The sequence below is a fragment of the Tursiops truncatus genome, chromosome 1 (genome assembly GCF_011762595.2).
Source record: "Tursiops truncatus isolate mTurTru1 chromosome 1, mTurTru1.mat.Y, whole genome shotgun sequence".
Classification (NCBI taxonomy): Eukaryota; Metazoa; Chordata; class Mammalia; order Artiodactyla; family Delphinidae; genus Tursiops; species Tursiops truncatus.
In genome coordinates, this window is record NC_047034.1 from 50892402 (window position 1) to 50917603 (window position 25202).

At 36.3% G+C, this 25202-nt stretch overlaps 1 protein-coding gene across 4 annotated transcripts in view; it reads right to left on the reverse strand.

The window, feature by feature from the left end:
- RALGPS2 (Ral GEF with PH domain and SH3 binding motif 2) overlaps window positions 1-25202 on the reverse strand; it is a 322932-nt gene that overhangs the window by 110180 nt on the left and 187550 nt on the right. For all 4 annotated transcript variants that reach the window (XM_019952266.3, XM_019952267.3, XM_019952269.3 and 1 more), the window contains 3 exons: window positions 19714-19858; window positions 14448-14552; window positions 13329-13379 (listed from right to left, as the gene is read on the reverse strand). In XM_019952266.3, coding sequence (XP_019807825.1) covers window positions 13329-13379; window positions 14448-14552; window positions 19714-19770 — 213 coding nt within the window. In that variant the 5' untranslated portion in view covers window positions 19771-19858. The remainder of the gene's footprint in view (window positions 1-13328; window positions 13380-14447; window positions 14553-19713; window positions 19859-25202) is intronic.

Below are 25202 nucleotides of genomic sequence, written 5' to 3' on the forward strand. Positions count from 1 at the left end.
ATTACCAGAGAGCTAGTAGAATATGTGTTCCATCAAAACAAACTAGCAAAGAAAAAGGAAGACAAGATCCAGGAAACCGAGGAACCAACATAGAAAGAAAATATTGGAAATTCCCAGATAAACAGTAAAGGGAGATCCTGGGACAAAGCAATGAGCAGACCTTAAGAACAACAGTCCAGATGGTAAGTAGCAAGGATGGAAATTCGAAGAGACATCTCTGAAAGATGAAGCAATATCTGGAGTGTTTGAACACATTGAGAAAACACACTCACTACATTCACGTCTGGCAGAAAAATTAGTGACAAATGTAGAGAAAGCTAAAGTAAGTTATTTAGCTCAAGGAAAACAAAATTTAAGTAAGTAATCATGGCTCAACTGTTCTTTAGCTTTCTCTACACTTGTAAAGAATGGTTGAGCCAGTATTACTTACTCATGTCAAAATTGTGACATAACTACACAGAAAGAGGAGGAAGTAAATTGTGTAAATGTGAGAGGAAGAGAAAATAAGAGACTGAAATCATCTTCTATAGTAGAGAATCAATAAATCATAACCAAAATTGAAAAATCATAAGCAATAGGCATTTAGACATATTATCTTAAAAACATACAAATTCCTCCAAATAAGAAACACAAAGAGACTTGGATGGGCGTGGGGCTCAAGGGTGGAGGCTGGAAGGGTGGGAGCAACAGGACAGTGCTATATTTTGTTCTCCTATGGAAATATATGGCTTCTTAAACATGATATATGCATATCTTCAATAAAATTTTAAAATAAAATAGAAACAAAAAAGAATGAATTGATTCAAGGGAAGACTGAGGAAACAGTTGTGATGATAGTATAATGCTTCAAGAAAAAGGTAATGTTCCTTGAGTAGGGTAGTGTCAGTGGATATTGAAAAAAACTGGTAAAATATTCAAGATATTTTGGAGGTAGGCAGGACTTGGTCAAAAACTGGATCCACACAGTGTAAGCTAAGAATGACGTATCCAGAAGTACTACAATTCCCAAGTTTCTGGCTTGAGCAATTGAGACAGAGAATACTGAAGAAAGTGATGAAAATTATCACTTTAACACAATAGATAAACAGTAAATGCTCTGAAGATATGAATTACTTTTTTTAAACCTAAAATTAAATTGCAACTTTCAAATTCGAAATTACTAACGGAAAAAAAAAGTGACAGAAGCAACTCTACAGTAAAAGAAATTTTTGGTACTTGATACTCAGCCTAGATACACGCTCATTGCACATTATCTCCCTGTAGAGACAGAAAATATTTAGTGGTAGATATTAACATAAAATGACATATAATAACTATATTAAAAACATCAAACTTCTAGAAGACATGTTTGTTCTTTCTAAAAATCACAGCCGATTTATACAACCATATAAAGATGTCACAGTTTAGGACAAAATTCCTAGATTTAAATCCATCAACTCTGAATTTGTTTTTTAACCAGTTAATATAATTTCCATATTTATATTAATTCTATAATCAAAGTGTCTCTAACAAATTGTTATTAAACTTATCAAGCCATTTGATAAGCCGTTTTCCTATTATAAGGTTACACTATAATGAACATTCTTGCACCTTTTCTGACATTTCTGATCATTTCCTAAATATATAGTCCTAGAAGTGAAATCACTAGGTCAAAGAGTAGGAACCTTTCAAGGCCTTGATCCTTGTCAAACTGCCCTTCTGAAATATTGAATCATTTATACTAGCACTACTGAGTGTCAGTTCACAAGAGTCATATCAAAACTAGGTATATTTAATTCCCTTTCTATATATTATACTTTAATTTCCCCAACTGTAAGAGGAATTATGGTCGCTAAATGTATTTGTTAAATAGAAAATGGGGGTTAGGGGGCCGTAAATCACCTATAAACCCACCACCCGAATAAACCTATGTAAACATCTTCCCAATCTTCTTTATGTGCATATGGGGGCTGGCTTTTGTTTGTTTAAAGTAGCCAATACACCTGTCCTTTTCTGTGTGATCTCATCTTCTGATTTTGTGCTTAAAAAGTCCTTTCTTCCTGAGAACATATGTCTTAACAGCAGCAATAAAAATAATAGTTAAAACTAACATAGAGATCACTATGTGCCAGGCACTGTTCTAAGTGCTTTAGACATATCAACTCATTTGATCCTATCTTTATCATTATAATTTATTATGATAAGAAACACAGACAAAGGTATTAGTGAATTGTGGCCCTATTTTTTACATTAAAATTTTTTTTAATGCTTTTCTGATTCCTCAACTAAGAAATGCTAAGACGTTTTGAAAAATCCATTCAATTTTTGGGACATTTCAACACCATTAGCTTAATGAAAAAATGCTTTTCCCCTTTAATAAAACTCTGTTTGAAGCAGACTGAAAGAAGGCAGGAGTTAAATGAACCTCCAGTCACATTACTTGGGAGCAAATAGGTTAAAATTCCATCGGAGCCCTCCATCCTAAAGAAACTTATAATTAAAAAATAAGAACAAGCAGGTTCTTAAAAACTTAAGATAGTAGTCTCTGCTTCAGAAAACATTTCCCCTTTGAAACAATGTTACATTACTAGCCCATCTAAGACAACAACAAACTAGGGCTATAAAGATAGAGAACAGCATAGTGGCTGCCAGGAGTTAAGGATGGTGGGGAATGAGGGTGGGAGTAGGATGGGTGTGACTGTAAAGGGGTAGCACAAATGAGAAATCTTTTGTGGTGATGGAATAGTTCTGTATCTGGATGGGGGTAGCAATAAGACAAATCTACACAAGTGATAAAACGTGGTCTTCCCTGGTGGCGCAGTGGTTAAGAATCCGCCTGCCAATGCAGGGAACATGGGTTCAAGCCCTGGTCCGGGAAGATCCCACATGCCGCAGAGCAGCTAAGCCCATGCGCCACAACTACTGAGCCTGCGCTCTAAAGCCTGTGCACCACAACTACTGAGCACACATGCCACAACTACTGAATCCCACGCGCCTAGAGACCATGCTCCACAACAAGAGAAGCCACTACAATGAGAAGCCCGTGCACCGCAACGAAGAGTAGCCCCCGCTCGCCACTACTAGAGAAAGCCCACACGCAGCAACGAAGACCCGACGCAGCCAAAAATAAATTAAAAAAAAAAAAAAAAAGGTAAAACGTCACAGAACTATACAGACATGTCTTGTACAAACATCCATTTCCTGGGTTTGATATTGTGAATCTAAAATTATCCTTGTACTATTTTTTGCAACTTCCTGTGAAACTGTAATTACCTCTAAATAAAAAGTTTAAAAAACAATGAAAACAAAAACCAAGTTAATGGATTATGAAGTAGGCATTGCACTGGGACTCCAGGAACTCATCCAGTACTTTCTTCTTAAACCTTGACATGCATTTATGGTTAACTGGCCTTAAAGGAATTTTGCCCTGCCCCATCTCAACCTCCCAATAGCCACTAAATATCTCTGTGAGAAAAAAGATGCTTTTCCCTTTGTCTCTCTTTTTGTCTCAGAACCTAGACTCTTTCTCCAAGTGACACTATATAATCTAAGAAATAAATTCTCCTACCAGATCATCTTGTATTGACAGCTTATCAGCCAGGTCAAGTTATTCTATACTAATCCATTTCCCACGAACACCAAAAAGTTAAAGTAAACTTAGTGACTCAAAAGACCTTTTTTGGGAATCTAACTTATGAATAAGACTGATTCAAGTTGAGTACACTGCGTAAATAAGCCTCTGTTTTAGCAAAGGCTAAATGAAACAGACTGCCTTGATGCCTCTTAAAATTTGTTCAAATGGATTCAACCTTCAATTTTTAAATCAGGCAGTGAAGAGAAATCTTCTAACAGTAACTCACATATACAAAGGCGATTTCTTAATAGTCATTAAAAGTGTATTTGAAAGTATATTCATGGACTGATTTTGAGCCATTAAACAGATTATTTTGGAAGCACGTGGGAAGGCAAACACCACAACTGATGACCACCTACCCTATGAAAGAACTACTGAATTTCTCAGGAGCCACAGCTTCTCTTACGTCTTGTAGCTTTGTTCTGTAAAGTCAAATTCTTGATCTAAATTTCATCTTGTAGGTTCCAACACTTTTAAAAGCACTGCTCTAAGGGTGATGTTGTAGGGATACCTATAGATAGAAGAAGAGAAAAGGCCAATATAGACCAGCATGTAGACAGAGACTGAGGCAAGGAAAGAAAAAGCAATGGAATTTGTAAAGGACTGTGGGGTGTGGGGGCCCTCAGAGTGAGAAGATGACTGCTGCTGAGGCATTCCTAGGCTCCAAAGCTGGAAGCTTTACCGGGGCATAATACAGCCATTAGCATTCAGCCTGTATGGCTCTTTGGAAAGAAGTCTCAGCCATAGATGGGTGCTCACCCTGAGATGAGGGGCTCACCGCGATTCCTATATTCTTAATGGGTAGAATAAGCCCTGAAACTATATAATTCTAATGGAATATGTTAAAGCAAAAACACCACCTCACTTTTCTGTAATGTAATGTACTCACATTCTTTCCTCCCCCAACCTCCCTCCTTCCAATACCTTAAAGCCACCTCTATAGGGAGATCAGAGAGAAAGGCAGAAGCTATCTTCTGCCACTGATACTGTGATATACCTATTCTCCTAGTCAACAGTTATCTTCCCTAGTTCTAATCTAAGCCTGCCCTTACTGTATATAAAGGAAGTTCGCAGTAAGGAACAGCAATAATATGAACTGACAAAACAGCTAGCTTTTTCTAGTCCACAAGAAGAGTCACATGTCTTCTTTGCTTTCTTCAAACCTCCCACTATATTCATGGATTTTTACATTTCAATTCTAATGAAAATGATAATTTTCATTAAAACACGGATAGAATTATGATAGTCCTGATGTTGGAATTTTGGATGTTGCCAAGATTATAGGCTGTTTGCGTACAGAAGAAATTTCGCATAGAGAAAGCTCTTTATACATATTGTCAGAAATATCTCAATTGTAAGTTTTTCAGAAATGTTTTAATAAGATTCAGAATGACCTATTATGTACTTTCCCTCATTTAACCAGAATTCTTCCTCAATCTCTAGTGCATCCCAGTTATTCAGGAGGGCCTTATCTATCCTTTGTATTTAATGTGTTTATTGATATAATCTAAATGACTTATTATATTGACCTACCAGAACAAATAATAAAGCGTGGAACTTTCTTCTTTGAATGTAATACACATCACAGGACTTTCAGTCAGAGCCTGTCACTTTATAAACACTTGGGAACCTCATGAGAGAGGTAAACATTATTCAACGTAATGACTACACGACAGATTTCAAGCGCAGTTCACCCCCCTTACTTAAGACTGATCAAAATCACCAGAGAATTGCTATTGGAGAGAAAGCCTGATTGCAAGAGAGCTTTGTGTCATAACTCATCCTGTGTTGAAAAACATAATACTCATTCTGAAGAGAAACCCCATCGGCGTAATGAACGTGGCAATGCCTCCAGGAGAAATACAAGCTTTATAGAGCATCAGAGAATTCATAATAGAAAAAAACCCCCAAAATCCTATGAATGTAATAAACATGGAAAAATCTTCAGAATACAGTCTTTGCTTCCTCGACATGAAAGAACTCACAATGGAGGGAAGCCCTGTAAATGTGTAAGAGCTTTCTAAAAGAAAAAAACCCTTCACAATCAGAAGAGAAATCATACTGGGGCAACCTATGCATATAAGAAATGTGGGAAAACTTTAACAAGAGCTGAGCTTCAACTAAATACCAGAAAATTCATACTTGAAATTAATGAGTGTTTCCCTTATGGTAAACTTTTGCCCTTACTGAACACTGAAGAATTCATACTAGGGAAGAAAATGGTTCTGAATTGTGGGCAGAGGGGAAAAAAATTCTGCTTCCATAGAATGAGTGTTACTTTATAAAAGTTACATTCTTGGACTGGGTAACAGACTTTTGCAAAAATAACTCCAAACATGATAAACAATGGAAGACGATATGCCTGTAGGCTGTACAGGATAAAGCCTTGGAATGGTCACTCATCAAACGCAAATACTGAACAAGTATTATTCAAGCACTATAGATACATCAGTGAAAAGAGCAGACAAGTTTCTGCCCTTGTGGAATTTACGTTCTAGTGAGACCCCCAATCTCTAAGAACTTGACTTATGACCACCCCCAACAATTATCACCTCCTTAAGACTTCTGCAGTTTTGGTCAAAGTCCTATTTATTACTGATTGACAGCTACACTTAACTGAAGCTCTTACTCTGAAGTCACCCCCCAAAATTATTCTACTTCCAGGAATTTCTCAAAAGACCTAGAAGGTATTTTATTTTATTTATTTATTTAAATAAAATTTATTTATTTATTTATTTTCGGCTGTGTTCGGTCTTTGTTGCTGCGCGCGGGCTTTCTCTAGTTGCGGTGAGCGGGGGCTACTCCTTGTTGCAGTGCGCAGGCTTCTCATTGCGGTGGCTTCTCTTGTTGTGGAGAACCAGCTCCTGGCGCGTGGGCTTCAGCAGCTGTGGCTCGCGGCTTCAGCAGTCGTGGCATGCAGGTTCTAGAGTGCAGTTGAAGCACACGGGCTCAGTAGTTGAAGTGCACGGGCTTAGTTGCTCTGTGGCATGTGGGATCTGCCCAGGCCAGGGCTTGAACCCGTGTCCCCTGCATTGGCAGGTGGATTCTTTAACCACTGTGCCACCGGGAAGTCCCTAGAAGGTACTTTAAAGGTCAAGTAGTCCAAAATCCCTTATTTCACACATTTTTTTTTTTTAAGAAAGGCTGAAGATATGAAATAGGTTGTATTACTGGCACAATCTATAGATGGCAAAGCTGAAACAAAAATGCATCTCTTCTGGCTCATTGCTTTTACGTTTTGCCACTAAAAATTGTCTTTTGGGATTCAAAGGGCTTTAAAATTAATTTTAAAGGAAGTCAAATTAAGTAATTAAGCATTTTCTGAGCACCCATTCAGAGAGCTGTGAATGTTGGACACTGATTAAAAAAGAAAAAGAGGCAGCAAAGTACATGGAAATTTACCCCCAAAACTGGTTTAAATTAAAGAACAACAAGAACAAAAAGACAGTGAGCAACTCTGTGGAAGTGAGAGTTGTAAGGACATATTAACAGACGGTGAGTGCAGATGATGGAACTACTAGCTTTTCTCCTTCCTTGTAATCAGTATAACTTCAGTGCCAGCAACCATATTATTGTGTTTCCTTCCAGTCCCTATCACTAAGAAATGGCTACTTATTAGGAGGAGGGGAGAAGAATGAAAAGACTGGTTTTGTGTGAGAGGGATCACACTATCCATAGAAGCTTCCAAATTTGGCCATGCTGCTTGGGCCAATGGGCAAGTGAAGATTCTTAGGATTTCTGTAGCACTAGCTATGGGAATATCAGGGCGAAGTGTTCAGATGAAGGGGGATCCACCAGTATATACAGATAACAGATTGAGCTGAGACCTGTCTCAGGCCCAGCAACCATGTACAGGCACTAAGGAATGTTCAGACTTCTAGAGCCAATGAAGAGCAGCCCTGAAAAAACACTGTGCTCTTTTAATAAACAACCTTCAGAGTTCATAGGGAAGGGGAAGGGGAGAAAAGTTATTTAGGAAGTAAAGTCGACCGGAGATACTGGAGAACAGAGGAAAGAGGATGCAGGGAGAAGGGAAAAGAATGACTCGAAGGTTTCTGACTGGTATTAAAAATGGATAAATGGTACAAATCACTCAGACAGGGGACCTTAAAAACTAAAACCAGAGCAAACATGTAATTATATTCCTACTAAGTAGTTTTTAAAATTACTGGACTTTTCCTTTACCATTAAATTCTTTTCATTGGTGAACATGTTTTTCTATTCTTCTCTACCATAAAACAAAAAACTAAGAAACAAAGTGTCGAAATCTGTTCTTTTGTTTTCCTTCACTCTGAGGTAATTTCAAGTGTGATACAAGGTTGGAGAAAAACCAGACTTAGCATTATGTTTGCTTCAGATCTGCTTACTTCAAGATGTGATTTCGTTGTCCAGTATTTTACTGACGACTAAGACCAGTCCCTATATAATAAAAAATAATTTTTAACATCTCAAAGATAAGGCCAATAGTTTTTAGAGGGAAATAAAAGGCTTGGAATTTTTCTTTTTTCCCTGAGCAATTCTGAGGTAGACAGTGTAACAGACAGGCAGATAAGCAGCTTCATTCTGAGAAAATCACTGTGCTTCTTATAGCTACCCCTTTCTTTCTACAAGTCAAGAATAAGTTTAGGGACAAAAGTTTAAACAAATTCTGCTTGATATGAAAGACTTGGGAATACAGAATGCCACAAACTGGTAAGAATGACAGGGACCTACTTAGGGAACAGAATTAATAGGAGTTATATATTTTAATAAGTTTCAAATAACTCAGAAATTGCCTCTATTGTAGAAAACTGAGTGAGACCTGTGTGGTTCAATCACCAATTTGCAAGAAAAACCAATAAACCACATAGTTGGATTCAGAATCTATAATCTTCAAAGCTCAAATTTAGAACACATTTTATTTCAGAAAACGTGAATAAATCACCACCTGAAATAAAGTTACATGTGGATATTCACACATAATAATGAGTTTTGACTGAAACAGTTTTAGTGTAACTTAACTAAAGATCTTTTTAATAGTCTCATTATATATATATAGTTTTTTAAGTTTTATATAAAATTATATATAAAGTAGAATGAACATTGGTATAATGGGCAGAAACATGAAGATAAATTTACTGGGTTCAGTGATAACACTATCTTTTCATATCTGAGGTTAAATTTGGATTTAACAAAAATAATTCATTCTTTAGTAAAGTTAATATTCTAACTACATAATAAGGTAGACACCATTTTATGCTAATAAATGAGACTAATACATTAGATTGGCCACCATCGTGGCTTAAAAAATCTTCTGTTAAAGTTATCAACAGCAAGAGTTTCACATAATAAACAATATCTGTACAAACAACATGGAAAACAATTTGGCAGTATTTAATAAATTTAAGGATGTTAATGTGCTACAACTCAGTAATTAATGCCCTAGAGTATAAACATGGATGCTAGTCAATGATGTTAGACATAAGAAGCTAAAGAAGAAAAAAAACAGGATACCACTTACATAAAAAAATCTGAAACCTGCAAAAGCACATATTGCTAAGGGATACATATACTTACAGAAAATCTGTATCTAAATGCACAGGAATGATACAGATCAATACTGGATAGTGGTTCCTTTGGTGGGAGGAGGGAAGAGAGGTGAATATGGGAGGACGCAGAGTGGCTTCAACAGTACTGCTTAGGCTGAAGGTTGAGATGAGAGGTTCATCTCATTACATATGCCTTGTTGTATGTCTTAAATATCTCAGGATAAATTAGAAAATATTTTTCTGCCAGATGACAAGGTCCTGTTTACGCTGCCAGATTTAATGTAATCTTGATGATTATATGAGATGGATACATCAGAATATTGTGGTGCTACAGCATTTCTTCCAAGCGTTCCTATTTCAATTTTTTAAGACATTCTCTCATTGAACAAACATTTACTAAACACTGTTCATTTTCTCATTCTAAATACTGAGTTCCCACGACATGCCAGACAGATAAAATAGTGAAAGCAAAATTATCCGACCTAAGTGTCCTCATGTAGCTTAAAACCTAGCAGAAGTGGCAAGCAATGAACAAATAAGCACATGATTAACACCACTTTGTACCTGATCACGCCTTCCTTCTTAAAAATGTCTTTCACTTGGTTCATCGAATTTCACACTAACCTAGGTTTCCTCCTAAATCACCCGCTGCTGCTTCTCAGTTTCTTTTGTTAGCTCCTCCTCAACACTAAACAGGTCCCTTCTTTTCTGCATCTGTATTCACTCTCTTGGTAATCTCACCTATGCTTTAAATATCCCTACACTGACAACTCCCAAACTTACACTTCCAGTCTGAACTGAAAATATACGCTAGTATATGTTACGTAACTTAACATTCTCTGTGGCTGTCCAACAGGCAGGTAAAACTAAACATGTCCAAAGCTGAACTCAGGGTCTTCCTTCAAAACCCGCTCCTCTGGCCCTTCTCCACAGGCTACACTGCGCAGTCTATCCTATATAAATGGCAGCCCCAGGAGCTATGAACACAATACTAATAATTTTCCATCTCAGAGACTATCAACTACATGTGTCCGGTGTCAGGCCAAAAACCTTGTCATCATCCTTGACTCCTCTTGCACATACAGTGCCTGACAACTTCTCATCACCTCTTCCCTCACACCCTGATGCAAGCCACCTTCATCTCTCACCTGGTCTCCTCGATTCAGTCCTTGGTACCAGCCCCTCCCCACCCCCAGGCTTGCTTCCCCACATACCCTGGTCAGTAGTCAGGAAGAGCTACTTAAAACCCAAGTCAGAAAATGTCACTTGTTTGCTCAAAACTCTCCCCTACCTTCCGATCTTTTTCAGAGGAATGGTTTTCAAGGCACCATGCCATCCAGCCCTCTCTACGTTTCTCACTTTCTACTAGACCCTCGCGCTCACTCACTGCAGCTCACTGGCTTTTGCCCTGGGCTTCACACCTCACACCAGTAATCTTTTCCCTTATGTGAGCATAATAAATGGCTTACAATGGGTAGATGCATAATAAATGTTAGTCTCCTTTAAAAAAAAAATGCCTTCCTTGATTTCTTTCTTGTCTCTAAAATACAACACACAGTCATATTATAAAGTCATAAAATAAAAGAATAATGAAAAGTATCCAGGGCCATTGCAGACTTGTATATACTACAACAAACACACTATATTTTGTTCCCGAAAGAACTAAGAACGAAACTTACGGTAGTTAAGTATCAGTACTGTTTTCTCTGCCTGGAACACTCTTCCCCTAAACACCAGTACAGCTTGCTCTCTCACCTCGTTCAGGTCTTTCTCAGACGGCACCTTTTCAGTGAAGCCTTTCTGACCATCCTATCTAAAATCACAGCTCCCACTGCCCTTACGCCACCCTGTCCTTTTCTGGCTGTTCCATGTTTTTCATGACACAGTGCTAGTTCACCTCACTCAAATGTAAGATGCATGAGGGCAGGAATTTTAGTCTCTTCAGTGCTGTAAGCCAGTGCCTGGCACAGAAGAGACACTCAGTAAATATTTGTTGAACCACAACACATACATGTAAAACTGCAACTGACAAGTCCAGTAAAGAACTAGGAAGTGCTGGGAGAGCCTGTAGGAAGAGAAGAAAGGCTCACCTGAGAAAGTCAAACTTGATCTGAGAACTGAAGGATGAGTAGCAGTTAACTAGGATGTACACAGGCTCAGTGGTGAGAGGGGCTAAAAGGCCACTGTAGCTAGACCAGAAAAAGGTGGAAAAGGTATAAGATAAGGTTGGAGTGGGTAAGAAGAGGCAAAACTCTGAAGAGATTTGTAGATGGTATTAGGATAGTTTGTCTTTACCCTCAGAGTGACAGGAAGCCACTGAAGCATTATAAGCAGAGGAATCCGATGAGCAGATTTACATGTTGAAAGATTACCTTGGTTATTGGGTAGAGAAAGTTTAGAAGGGTCAGGGTGGATGTGGACAGATCAGGTAAGAGGGCACTGCAGTAATTCAGCTGAGTTACAATGGTGTCTTGGATTGGGGTGTTGAGAGTAGAGAGAGAATGGATAAATAAGATACTTAGGTTAAAAAAAAAATCAGTGGGGTTGGTGTTAAATGAGATCAGGAAGTGGGGTCGAGGGAATTTTTAAGGTTCACTTCTATGAAGTTTACAAAGCACTGTTAGATGTCCCAGGGAAATAAAAATTTCCCATTGACTTGAAGTTTATGTCCTTAAGTAATAGTCACTGTCTAGATCTTCAATGTCAAACCCCTCTCCACAAATGACTATCAAGCACAAGCACTTGCAATGTGGCAACTCCACATAAAGATGTGCTGTAATTATACAATATACACTGAATTTCAAAGTCTTAGTACAGAAAAAAGAGAGTACAACATCTCAATAATTTTTATACTGATTACAAGTTGAAATGATAATTATTTTGGATGCAGTAGGTTAAATACAATTATTAAAATTAATTTTACTTGTTTCTTTTTAATTTGTAATGTGGCTACTAGAAAATATAAAGTTATAGAAATGGTTCACATTATATTTCTACTGGATGGTACTAATGTTGTATGAAACAGAAATATAGTAATTGCAGTTTATTCAAAAGGAAAAAAATAGGGGCTTCCCTAGTGGCGCAGTGGTTGAGAGTCCGCCTGCCGATGCAGGGGACACGCGTTCGTGCCCCGGTCCGGGAAGATCCCACATGCCGTGGAGTGGCTGGGCCCGTGAGCCATGGCCGCTGAGCCTGCGTGTCCGGAGCCTGTGCTCCGCAATGGGAGAGGCCACAACAGTGAGAGGCCCGCGTACCGCAAAAAAAAAAAGGAAAAAAATATGTCTAAGGAGAAGATGGCTGAACTTCAGGGCAAAAAAATGTAATTTTTATAAAGAATTTAGTTTGCTTTGTTTTGTTCGGGGATGTGAGGAAATGAATATTTCAGTTACTATCATTTAAATACAAAAGCCATTTTCTGTTTGTGCCTTATTTATAGACTAGATGGTTTCTCTTCCTCTGTTGCTAAACTAATGGTTCTATTGAGGGTGTCCTCCATGGTAAGCAAGGAAAGTTAGAAAAACACAGAGTTGTGGAAATGACAAAGACTCAGAGATCATTCAGGCCCATCCTTTCATTTTGTTAAGTGACAGACTTGAGATACTCAGACATTAAGTAACTTACCTGAAAAACACAGGACTAATACTGTCTATACTACTGAAGATACAGATGTTTTCTGTAACATCTATGTTATAGTTGACTTGAAAATACTGCAACAAATACACTATATTTTGTTCCCAGAAGAACTAAAAAAATACCTTATGGTACTGAATATGTCGGTATGATCAATGCCTTAGTTTTGAGATACAGAATCATATTAATATTCTTACCTGATAAGAGTGGGAAAAGCATCAGTTTTTAGAGTCTGAAAGCCAGTTCCAACACTTAGCTGTGTATCGGGGACAAATGTCATTCTGTTTTCTCATCAGTAAAATAGATACTTCAGTAAAATGATGAAGCCAAATCAACCAAAATGATTCAAACAGTACTATCTATGACTCAACAGTGTATAGCTATGAATGCCACATGAGTTTTTGAGGCTGAGTAATATACAGAGAAGTTACATCAAAAGCTTTAAACATTTAAAAATTAACATACAGTGTAATTTGTCACTTCTGAAACTTCTTAATTGGGGATACTATAATTCACCATCTTGTATATTTTAAAGGAAAATTCTTAAAACTACTCACATCTGGCTGAATGGCTTTAAATACTGGAACATCCATTAGCGTTATCTGACCCTGATATAAAAAGTAAAAAAATTACAATTTCTTGGCATTCCATAATGTGACATATATTTGCAATTAAAATTATATTCTGTACTAAAACATATTGAGTACTCAAATCTTTACCAGAAAGAAATCCCAGTTTTATAAGGGCTTAAGAAAATGAAAATTTAGCCCTTATATCATTAAATATAATTATTTCTAATTATCTCATGCCTATTCATATTGTTTTGTGAGATAAATAAGGTAAAGCTACAAAATAAACAAAACTAATTTTAAACATTTGAACATGGTCATACATTAAATCCAAATAAAAAAAAAAACCTTGGATCTACTGGTTCATAGAGCAGTGTTGTTGTTGTGACTATTAAATCATATCTACTCAAACAGTAATATAAAATATGACATTAATGAAAAGGTATTCTTCCCAATTTATAAGAAGTAACTGACTCTACACTAGTGGCAACTCATATTGAAGGACTTCACAGGGACCTATCTCAACTGTGGCTATAGATGTAAAACAAAATCTAGCAATATACCAAGGAATAATATGCTATGGCCAAACACAGTTTACTCCTGGAATGCAAGAGTGATGCAATATCAGGAAATCAATATATTCTGCTAACAAGTTAAAGGAAAAAGCACAAATAAATGAACACTTACATCAGTTAAGAATTAAAAGTTTTTCTAGGTATTCTTCATGATACTGCAATAATGCCTTCAACTTTAATTTTTTAATTTAGGAAAAAGTAAAAATTCTTCTTACATATGTCAATAAAGTACAGTTAGCTTGGGGAGGTGGTACTGGTAGGGACAAAAGCAATTACCATGAAGGTAAATACTTATTATTACTTACCAAGTTGATAGTGTAACTTACGAAGCTGCTCTAAAAATATCAATGGATTTTCTTACCTTCTCCTGTTCATTCCTCTGCTTGCTCCATTGTTGTGCTACTCTCCCCATTGATTCCCACATCCAGTTTTTTTAAAAAAATCTCCTCTGTTGGGCCTACAAATTCTAACTGAATAGCACCAATATGTAAATTATGTGCAAAAACTGGAGAACAAGAGGTGGGAGGCTTACCGCATATTCTTCTGGTGTAACCTTAAGGACATCAAATACCACAGCATCAAAGCTTTTCTTCAATTCAGAACCTTTGTCACTCAATGACTCAGAACTGCTACTTTTCTGTTAAATTGGAAAAAAAAATGCAGCCATTTAAAAACTGTCTTTCAGTTAAGTGTCATGGAAACTAGACCGGCCTTAAAACTGAGGAAGCTAAAAGTGAGTTAACAAATGCTGTAGAAAAGTTGGGCAGAACACACTGCTTCCTTGAAAGAGCACTAGGAAAAGGGTCGGGCAACTTGAAATCTAACCTCAACTTTAGGTTTTTAGGTTCTCGAGTAAGTTTTCCTGTCTGTTTCCTCACCCTGACATCCTATCATTTCCAAAAGAAATAAAAGATATTATCAATAACAAGTTCAATGATTTTCAAATGGGGTAAAAGAAGTTAGGGGAGAAGGATACACCCATCTATAATTTTTAAAACTAATTTTTATTAAGAAAAAGACAAATTATTTTCCTAACATAAACCACAAGAAAACATTCAGAACTCCATTAACTAAATAACCCAGTCTAGTTTGTTAAGTGAATGTCTGTCTGTGATAGTACAATTGATACTCTTCTTCTTATTATAGTACAGATTTAAGCATTTTCTGCTTTAATTTTGAATTTGCTGTTGCTATATGCAGAACAAAAGGCGGCTTTTGGCCCTGAAAATCTTATTTATGTTAAATTTCCACTTCATCTGTACTACAAAATAAAAGTGTTATTTTGCAATCAGTTTTGGCTGAAACCAGAGTATCATCCCTGCAAGAACATTTAGATCACTCTCTGTGAAACGGTGGTAGGATATCAGGCTACAGTCAGTGGCAGAAAAAACGAACCAAAGTTTCGTTTACAGAGGTATAATATTATGTATGTCAACCTATCAGTTATTATACATCAATTTTGAGCACCTGTCATTATGCTTCATTTTTACTTCCCTTGCAGTAGCAACTAAATATCAAAATCATTACAAAGGAAGGGATCTGTCATTAATTTTGGAAAATTCTCAACCATTATTACTTCAAATATTTCTTCTGCTCCTTTCTCTTTCTCCTCCTTCTGGCAGCCCTATTACGTACATGCTACACCTTTTGTCATTGCCCCGCAGTTCCTGAATACTGAGTTCCATTTTCCTCATTCTATTTTTTCTTTGCACTTCAGCTTGGGACGATACTATTAACATGTCTTCAGGTTCACTGATTCTTTCCTTAGCTGTCTACTGGTCACCAGTCTACTGGTGAGCCAATCAAAGTCACTCGCCATTTCTGGAACGACGTTTTCGATTTCTAGCATCTCCTTTTGACTCTTAGAATTTCAATATCCCTGCTTCTACTATCCATCTATTCTTGCATGTTGGTCAGTTTTTTCCATGAGAGCTATTAGCATTACTAATCATGGTTATTTTAATTCCCAGTCCGTTAATTCCAAAATCTTTGCCATATCTGAGTCTGGCTGTGCTGCTTGCTCTGCCTCGTCAGCCTATGTTTTTTTGTTACTTTTAAGCATGCCTTAAAATTCGCTGAAAGCCAGACATGATTTAGTGGGTAACAGAAACTGAGGCAAATAGGCCTTTAGTGTAAGGGTTTACGTTTATTTGTACAGGAGTTATGCTGCTTACTATTTGTTGTGGTTAGAGGTGCCTTCACTTTCCTCTAGTGCCCCTGTTTTGGTCTCTGGGTTTTTCTAGAAACTCCTCCTTAGATAAGAGTCTGTGCCTTGCAGTTCTTTCAGCTGTGATCCTTTACTATTATACAGGAGCCCTGTTGATGTGGTGGTAAGGTGTGGAAGAGGAGAAGCGTTCCATTGCCCTACAATCAGGTACTTTAGTGAGCCTGTGCCCTTGGGCTGTGACCTTAGGTGCTTCTCAGTACCCCGGACTCTCCTTAGAAAGTAAGACAGGAAGGCTAGAGGGCCCAGAGTTGGGTATTTCTCTTTCGCAAGTAGGTTAGGCTCTGGTAAAGCAGTCTCCCCTGAGGTCAGGTGGGGAATACAATGTGCTGGGCATATTTTAGGATGATTACTTCCCCCTAGTATATTTCAAAATGGTTACTTTCCCCTCCCTCTGCTGGAAACAGGAGGGATTTTTCTCTGAACCTCACTGTGAGAACTTGGTGGGGCTCCTGGAGGTAAAACTCACAAAAGTGGGGAGGGAGACCTAAAACCGAGCCCCCAGGGGTTCTTAACTCTCAAGCTAGTCCACACACTGCCTCCAGCAGTTTGTCAATTACAGTAAGCTTGCCTACCCTTTCCTGGCTCCAGGGAATTCTGCTCTTGGTAAACAGTGATTCTCTGTATTTGCCTCTTTCTCCAGTTTTCAGGGCATCACTGTCAATTTGCTCTGTGACATCAGTTCTCTGATAGAGCTAAGACCAGTTATTGGTTTTCAGTTTGTTCAGCTTTTATCAAGCTGTGAGGACAGGAGTAATGAATTCCAAGCTCTTTACGTGTCTGAGCAGAAGTCCAAAGTCTCATAAATGGATTTCATATATAGTATCTTATTTCATGTGCTTAACCTCTGTAACTAAGACTAGCTTACAGTATGTTGACAAAGTTACTTTATATTCCAAGACAAATATAGAAATTTATTCATGTTAAGCATTCAAATAGACATCAGTTAAGCAGTATATACTAATCCAATAACTACCAAATAATAAATATATTGTCAAGTAAATACATTCATTTTAAACATAATTTGGTAATTTTCTCCAAGTTTCTAACTCATTCAAGACAAGTGAGCAAATCATAATGGCAATCTTATTGCTTATCAAAGTCAGTAATCATTTTCCTCTTTTCCTTCTTACAAGCCATTAGTAGAGGCTTTAAAAATTATGAGTGATGTGCTTCTATCTGCTTTCCCACTACCAATAAATAAGCTGGTAACGACAAGATGCTAAGCAGTACTGAGACATAATGTGCATAGTAGTAATTCTTTATTCACAACAAGACTAAAAAACTACTGACACTTCTAAATGTCTGAAAAAAGTTTGCCACCACTCTACTGACCAGAAGCTTAAACAAAGGTTAAGTCTAGAAGGCAGAGACAGGAGGAGTCAATCACCCATCAAATACCTTAAGTACTTGTGAGGTTTTCACATTTGTGAAGTTTGCATTTTGATATGTTAACACATCTTTATTTTAAGAGAAGGTAGAAAAACATATATTTTTAATTTTATCTTCTTGCCACAGCAGGAGGACAATTTAAAAGGCAGATTCCGACCCCCCCCCCTACTTCTCATGTACTAAATTATATTACTCTGAGGTCTGATGTAATTCATCCACTTTCAGACAGGCCAACACAATTTTTTATATGAGTGAAATGATCTATTTTATTTAACAAACAATTGTGTACTGTTTCCTGTAATACTAGCTCACATGTTTCAGGATACATAGTCATAAATATACTATACATATACACACATACATTTAACATAGTCAAGAAATATGGTCATAAAAATACCATGTAAATATACATATATTACAGACATATTTACAAACATATATAATCCCTGTCTCAAGGAGGAAGAAAAGCTATGTATAAATTTATGGAAAAATTATTAAAAATGTTTTTTTTTAAGTGATAGTTTCAAAAATCAGAAAGCTCCTATCTGTTCAGGGAATCAGGAGAAAACTTCCCTAATTTTTTGAAATAGAAAAGGCTAAGGGTTTATACAAACATCAAGATGTAGTATTCTTTCATTAGAATGTAAATTTCACATAAAGAATTAGTAGCAGTTAAATCCATTAGAAAGAAAATTTAGGCTCATTTTGATGGAAGTCTTAAATGCAGGGCTGAATGTGTATTTAGTTAATATTTAGTTAGTAGGTAATGAGGAACCATGGACAGTTTGGGAATAAAATAAAGTATAACAGCTATTTTAAGAATATTAAAATTGAATTACAGTCAAATGTACCAAAAATAGCAGGGAATAGAAGTGCAAGATCAAAATAAAAGGCCACTATAACATTCTAGACAAGAAATAATAAATGACCAAACTAAGATGGTACTAGTAGAAATAAGGAGTAAAGGACTAGATCTCAGAGATAAGGTGTGGTGGACAGGCTCTAAGCCGGCTGCCAGGCATCTCTATCTCTTGGTGGTCACCCCGCTGTGTAATCCTCTCCACTTGAGTGTGGGCAGGATGAGATGTCACTAGATGATTACATTACAGAGGATTCTAACTTCTGTTTTGTTAGCGGACTCTCCCTGCTGTGATGTGAAAATGGCTGTGGTGGGCAAGGGGAAGCAGGTTAATGCCAAATCTACAGATCTGAACTCTGATGCTAAGGAAACGGTGCTGCTACTAACAAAAGTCAGAGAAAGAGGGTGGCCTATTTTCTTTACAGGTAGTGCAGCAGAATAGAAACAAAGTAACCTGATTTTGTTCATACTGTAAGTAAAAAGTCCATCCATCAGAAATGCTTAATAAAATTCATAAGGGAAGCCAGAGCTAGAGTTAAAAATACAGAAATCATACTGCAATAAAGATGTTAAAAAATACAGAAATCATCTAATAAGAAAAATAATTGAAACTACTGACTTAGAATAGAATATTTTCAATGACAGCAAGGCCTAAGTAATTGGCTTGGGCAAAATGAAGTTATCAAGGAACTCTGAGGTCAAGGCGTTAAAGTGTCATAAACATTTATTCTCATCCTCTATGGTAAGAGTAAAATTAAGGAGAAATATAGAAGCTAAATACAAAAGTTATTAAGGAAAGCAGGCCAAGTACCCTAGATTTACAGACAAAGCAAAAAAAAAAGGGGGGGGGGTAGGTGAGCACCTAGTTCAGTCTTTATCTCCATCTTTAACACTCTGAGCTACATCACCGGAGTAGCTTTCAACATTCCAGCCTAATAGGTCTTTGATCTCCTTCAACAGGCTTGGAATCAAGGGATCTGACAGTGTCAATATTATGTCATTCTTTGCCCTATTTGTACTGTTGCCCTCAAGGTTCATAAAATGTAAAAACACTTTGAAAAGAAATTCTATGCATTCTTTAAAACTAAACCCAAGAAAGGGTTTAAGTAATCATGATTTGTCAAGTATATGAAGTAGGTAGGGATGAACTCCTAAAACGTACAATGAACACATGGATGGTACAATGAAAATAGTTTTTTGAAAACTGAAAAATCCGTAACGCTTTTTCTCAAGCTCTGATTTACATCTGTGACCAATCATAATGCTTAAAAAATCAGAATGCCAGGTAAGAAATTTTACAACTAAACTTTTTAAATGTCTTACCTCAGAAGCAGTAGCAGCAATATTAACACTGCTTGCCTGCCCGTTCATTAGGTCCATGCTTCCCACAACATCAGTCCCTGACGCTAGTTAACAGCAACAGAAGACTGATTGCTTCACGTCCAAGGCCACAAATACATTATTATTCCTGTAAAAAATAAGTAGAAAACTTTAACTGTGTGTCTTATTGGAAGTTTAAGAAAAGAAACCCATGCCTGTCACCATGCCAAGAAATAAAATACTTCAAATTTACTAAACTTTATTTTTCACTTCAGTTAAATCACTAAATCTGGTTTGAGGACAATCCTATTATGCTATTTTCAAATGATCAGAAACACCAAATGGCCAGTGGTCAACACATGTTGCTGTTATATTCTTTATCAGCAAAGCAAAGGTATAATTTTTCATTTATTGTGAGAAAAATTCAAAATCTTTTTAGTCTTAAGAAAGTGAAAAGTGTAAAAAACATGTGGCAAAGTAATATATGGTCTAATGAAATAAATTTTACAGATCTGAATGACATCCCTAACTCAACCATACTGAATAAGTTTAGCAGTGTTGATAATGTAGTTTACAAAGATATCATGAATAATTAAAAATAAATTATTATGGAGCATGTTATAAAAATACCACAGTACATGATATATTTATTTGTATAGGGCTTTAAAGTTTACTGAGTATCTTTACTCCATTATCTCACTGATCTTCACAACTACCAATAAGACTAAGGAAGATATCATGATACTCATATAACACAAACATAGCCTCTGAGGACACAGGCTGGTAAATGACGGGTCAAGAATAAAATTCAAGTCATCTAAAATTCTAGTCAAATATTCTTTCCACACCACCATAGTTTTTCCACTTTACTGGAAGTCAGAATGTTTACTTGAGAGTCTAATCCCTTTCCACAAAAAACTTGCTGTATATCACTGTGTTGGTAACTTCACCTATCTAGGAGGGAATTTCTTCCTCTCTGTAAAATGACACAAATAAACAGAGTAAGGTCCCTTTCCAACTTTAAATTTCAATGATATCTTTCATAAGAGAAATGGTTAATTGTCTATAAATTAGGTATTTAAAACTATATCTACTTTTTTATTGAAGTGTAATTGACTTACATTATTATATTAGTTTGAGGTGTATAACATAGGGATTTGATATTTTTACACATTACAAAATGACTACCACAATAATCTAGTTACCATCTGTCACCATACAGAGTTATTAACAATACTACTGACTATATTCCTTATGCTGTGCATTACAAAATTGTACCCACTTTAAAAACTTAGTTTGAAATATCAATAATAATTCTCTTGAAATGCTAAGTTTCCTCTCTCTGGAGAAGCAATATAGGACAGTGATTTAGAAGCACAAACTCTAGAAAAAAACTGCTTAAGTTTGAACCCAGGAAACTGTTTGCCTTTTCTGTGTTCAATTTCCTTACCTATAGAACAGAGACAGCAATAAGTACCCACTTCATAGAGTTGTGGTGAGGAGAAATTAATATATTCAAAGCACCTAAAACAGTGCTGACACATGGTAAGAGTGCTATTATAATGACACACACTTTGTCTACTATCTAATGAATCCACACAAGGCTTAAATTCAAGGGAGTCTTCTAATTAAAGAAGACAAAAACCTTAGAAGTATACCTCTCACAAAACACATGTTGGTGGGCATCAGCAAAATCCTGACTGCAGAAATAATGAATGAGAATGCCTAAAATATGTTTCCTAGATGTAGCAAAACATGTTGCTGGTTTTCAAATGCTTAAAAAGTATTACTAATGATAGCAGCCTTCAGTCACATCTTCAATTTATCTTCATTTCTTCAGATATACCCTGAGTACCTGCTAAGAGCAAAACATCGTGCTAGAATTTTTAAAATGAGAAATACATTAGAAATAATGATTTTTAAAAAAAAATTTAGAAAACCAATATGAAAATGAATAGAGCATAGAAATACTCTAATTTCCTTCAATCTACAGTATTTATTTTATAAACGTCATTTATTCTTATTAAGAATCTTACTAAGAATCATTTATATTTATAGTACTATACAAAATGAACTTGATAATCCAAATTCTCTCTGAAGGCAACACTCAATTTGCAATGAAATATCTTCAAATAATTTCATTTCATTCCACATGCTATGCCTGATTAATTTAGATATGAATTCATAAATCAACAGTGCCCCCTAGTGTTAAGAAAAATTAATCAAATCGTTAAAAAAAATGTATCCTTAGTCTAAAACTTATATATCAGATATATAAATTTTATGGTTAATATCTACTGAAAAAGAGATAATACACCAGGAAAAAACATTAATACATTTGTAAACTATTAACAGTAAAGAACAGTTTTCTCTGCCTGCTTTTAATCAAAATGTCATTTAAATATCCTATGAAAATTGTCATATTAAAACCCATTACATGAAAAAAAAGTATAGCAAAGCATACCTCAACAAAAATCTTATTCATAATTACTTACAAATGTACTACATGTCAGTATTTAATACTGTTTAAGTACAGCAAAGCCTCATACGATACCATAAAAATACTGCAAGTCCTAAGAGACAGGCATGGGTTTATATTTTTATAATATGTGCCCCAAGACGTTTCTGTGCTTTGCACACAAAAAAGTTCAAATTAGATAAGTCAAATATATGCCTTAATATTATTTACTTTTCCTAGCGCTATGTATAAACAGCACAATCATTCATAATAAACACGAACATCACAGCAGCTCTTTTCTTAATGAAATTTATTATTTCCTATTCTCTTCTGAAACTTCTAAGGACATTTAATCTGTCCTTTAAAAGGGTTTAAATACCAAAACAGGCATAGTACTTCAATATAATCCCCAAATAGGAAATCTGAAATGTGTAGATTTACCTCCCCTGCTTGAGGTCATAAACTAGATTATTTAAACTGCAGGCACAATCATTCAGTCTCCTAACTCCTCACTTTCTCAATGGTATCCCCACAAAGAAACCAATGCTTTTTTAAAACAGTAAACAAGAGGGTAAAGTTAAAGTGACAACTTCTCACTAATGTAATCTCATTTCATAGTACCAGTTCTTTTCTAAAATAATTTATGCTATCATCATTAAGAATATCATGCTAGGGATTCCCTGATGGCTCAGTGGTTGTGAGTCCGCCTGCCGATGCAAGGGACACGGGTTCGTGCCCCGGTCCGGGAGGATCCCACACACCGCGGAGCGGCTGGGCACGTGAGCCATGGCCGCTGAGCCTGCACGTCCGGAGCCTGTGCTCCGCAACGGGAGAGGCCACAGCAGCGTACCGCAAAAAAAAAAAAAAAAAAGAAAAAAAGAATATTATGCTAAAGACATTTAATAGTTTTACAAAACATGCTCTAGAAGAGCTAAGCAACTATAAGGAAAAAGGTAGTGAAATGTAATTAATTACTGCAATTTCTTTGGAAACATTCAGATAGTACAGAATTGATATGCTTACACATGGCTTAAAATCTCAGTACCAGAAATTCATCTTACTATAACTCTGGAGGGGACTTCCCTAGTGGTCCAGTGGGTAAGACTCCACAGCTCCCAATGCAGGGGCACGGGTTCAATCCCTGGTCAGGGAACTAGATCCCTCATGCATGCTGCAACTAAGAGTTCGCATGCCACAACTAAGGAGCCCGCCTGCCACAACTAAAGACCCAGAGCAACCAAATAAATAAATAAATAGTAAACTGCCAAAGCTGGGACACTTGAAACTTAAAAAAAAAAACTCGGCAGAAAAAGAAAAAACTACATAGATAAAGGTTATTTAAATCAAGCACTATTTACAATAGTGAAAATCAGAAGTGACTTTCATGCCTTTGTATATAACCACATTAAAAAATTCAAATAGACAATTATAAGAAAAAAAACATAAGTGACAATTTCAACAAAAGAAACTGAACCTTCTTACTGTAAACTTACAAATTTCATGAGAAAAAAAAAGTAACAGGGTAAAGTTAAAACAACATAATTGCAACTCAATATTTAAAAGTTGTTATAGTGCTTGGCTCTCCTTTAAAATTTATTTTAAAATAAATGTTAAAGACATTTTCTATGACACTCATGGAAGGTCCAAAGATTTAAATGTCTGTATATCATAGCACTTGCAGCATTTCTGACACTAAGCTAAACCCGCACTGCCTTCTTTATTTTTTTATCTAAGAAAATTAGAGATTAGTCCCAAATTCCCCAGTACTTTGTTTTAATAATTACAGCCATCAAAAGTCTGATGAGTAACGACAACAACAAAAAAAGATTTTGTCTTTGACATGATTGATACTGAGCTATTTTGACAAAAGTTTAATAAAGAATGTGGTTGCCTCTTCAAATCATTTCTGCTATAGCACTAAACAAGATCACCTTTGGTATTTGCTTATAACATGTTCAAGTTATTACAAAAGAAATTAAAAAGAAAGGGGTTCTGATGAACATCCAGAGTTATAAGAGCTCCCCAATGCCTCCCACAGAGAGGTCATTAGTCTCCTTCTCTTATGCTTCCACTGCTCTTCTGTCAGAATTCTATTGCTATATTTTCACACTGATATATTTAAGTGTCTCTCCTTAATGAATTTTGAGTTCCTTGATTTTAAAGACCCATATTTAAAACAAAACACAACAGAAAAACCATTATTTTTCATCTTTGCACTCAGGCACATAAACACAATACTGACCTCAACTGCCTATTTAATCTGGGAAAGATGAATAAATGACTGAACAAAGCAGTTATTCACAGGATAACATTAGATAAATGCCCAATTAACAATAAAAGTATAGGGAGAATGGCAATCAAATACTCAATACACACAATACTACACACATTTAAAAGAATATGATGACTATTTTCTATTTCCAGCAACATGGCTGAAAAACAACGTAAAAATCTTTGTACCACAAGAGAAATTTAGAAATGGACATTGACATCAGTTGGACAGAAAAAGCAACCAAGAGATGAGAATGGAATTGAGACATACACACTCCCTACGCCAACCCATCCACACACACTTTTACCTAGAATAAAGCCAGAGAGACTGATAGTCTACCCAATCAGTGATAAGATGGCCTGTAAAAAAAATTCTGGTACAGCAAGATAAGAAACTTGTGTGTCTTGGCCTGGGCTTACCACTGTGGCTGGTGGAGGGTGTCTACAAAACGATAATTTGTAATCCTAGGTATGCTCCAGCACAGACACAGAATTTGAATTTATACTACCAGCATGGCCCAAGACCTTCAAGACCAGAAATTCAAATAAAATGTTCACAAGCCAGTGAGACTCCTGGAACCCAAGGCAGATGGAGGGAACAAAATTTGGGGGGCGGGGGGGGGGGGAACATTCCTTCAACCCAGGCAATGCGGAATTCCCCCTGCCAGCAAGCTCAAAATAGAAATTTACCAACTCTATAAGCAAACAACCCACTATAAGTAAAAGCAGGGAACACAACAATCATTAGGATTATCTCTTGAGA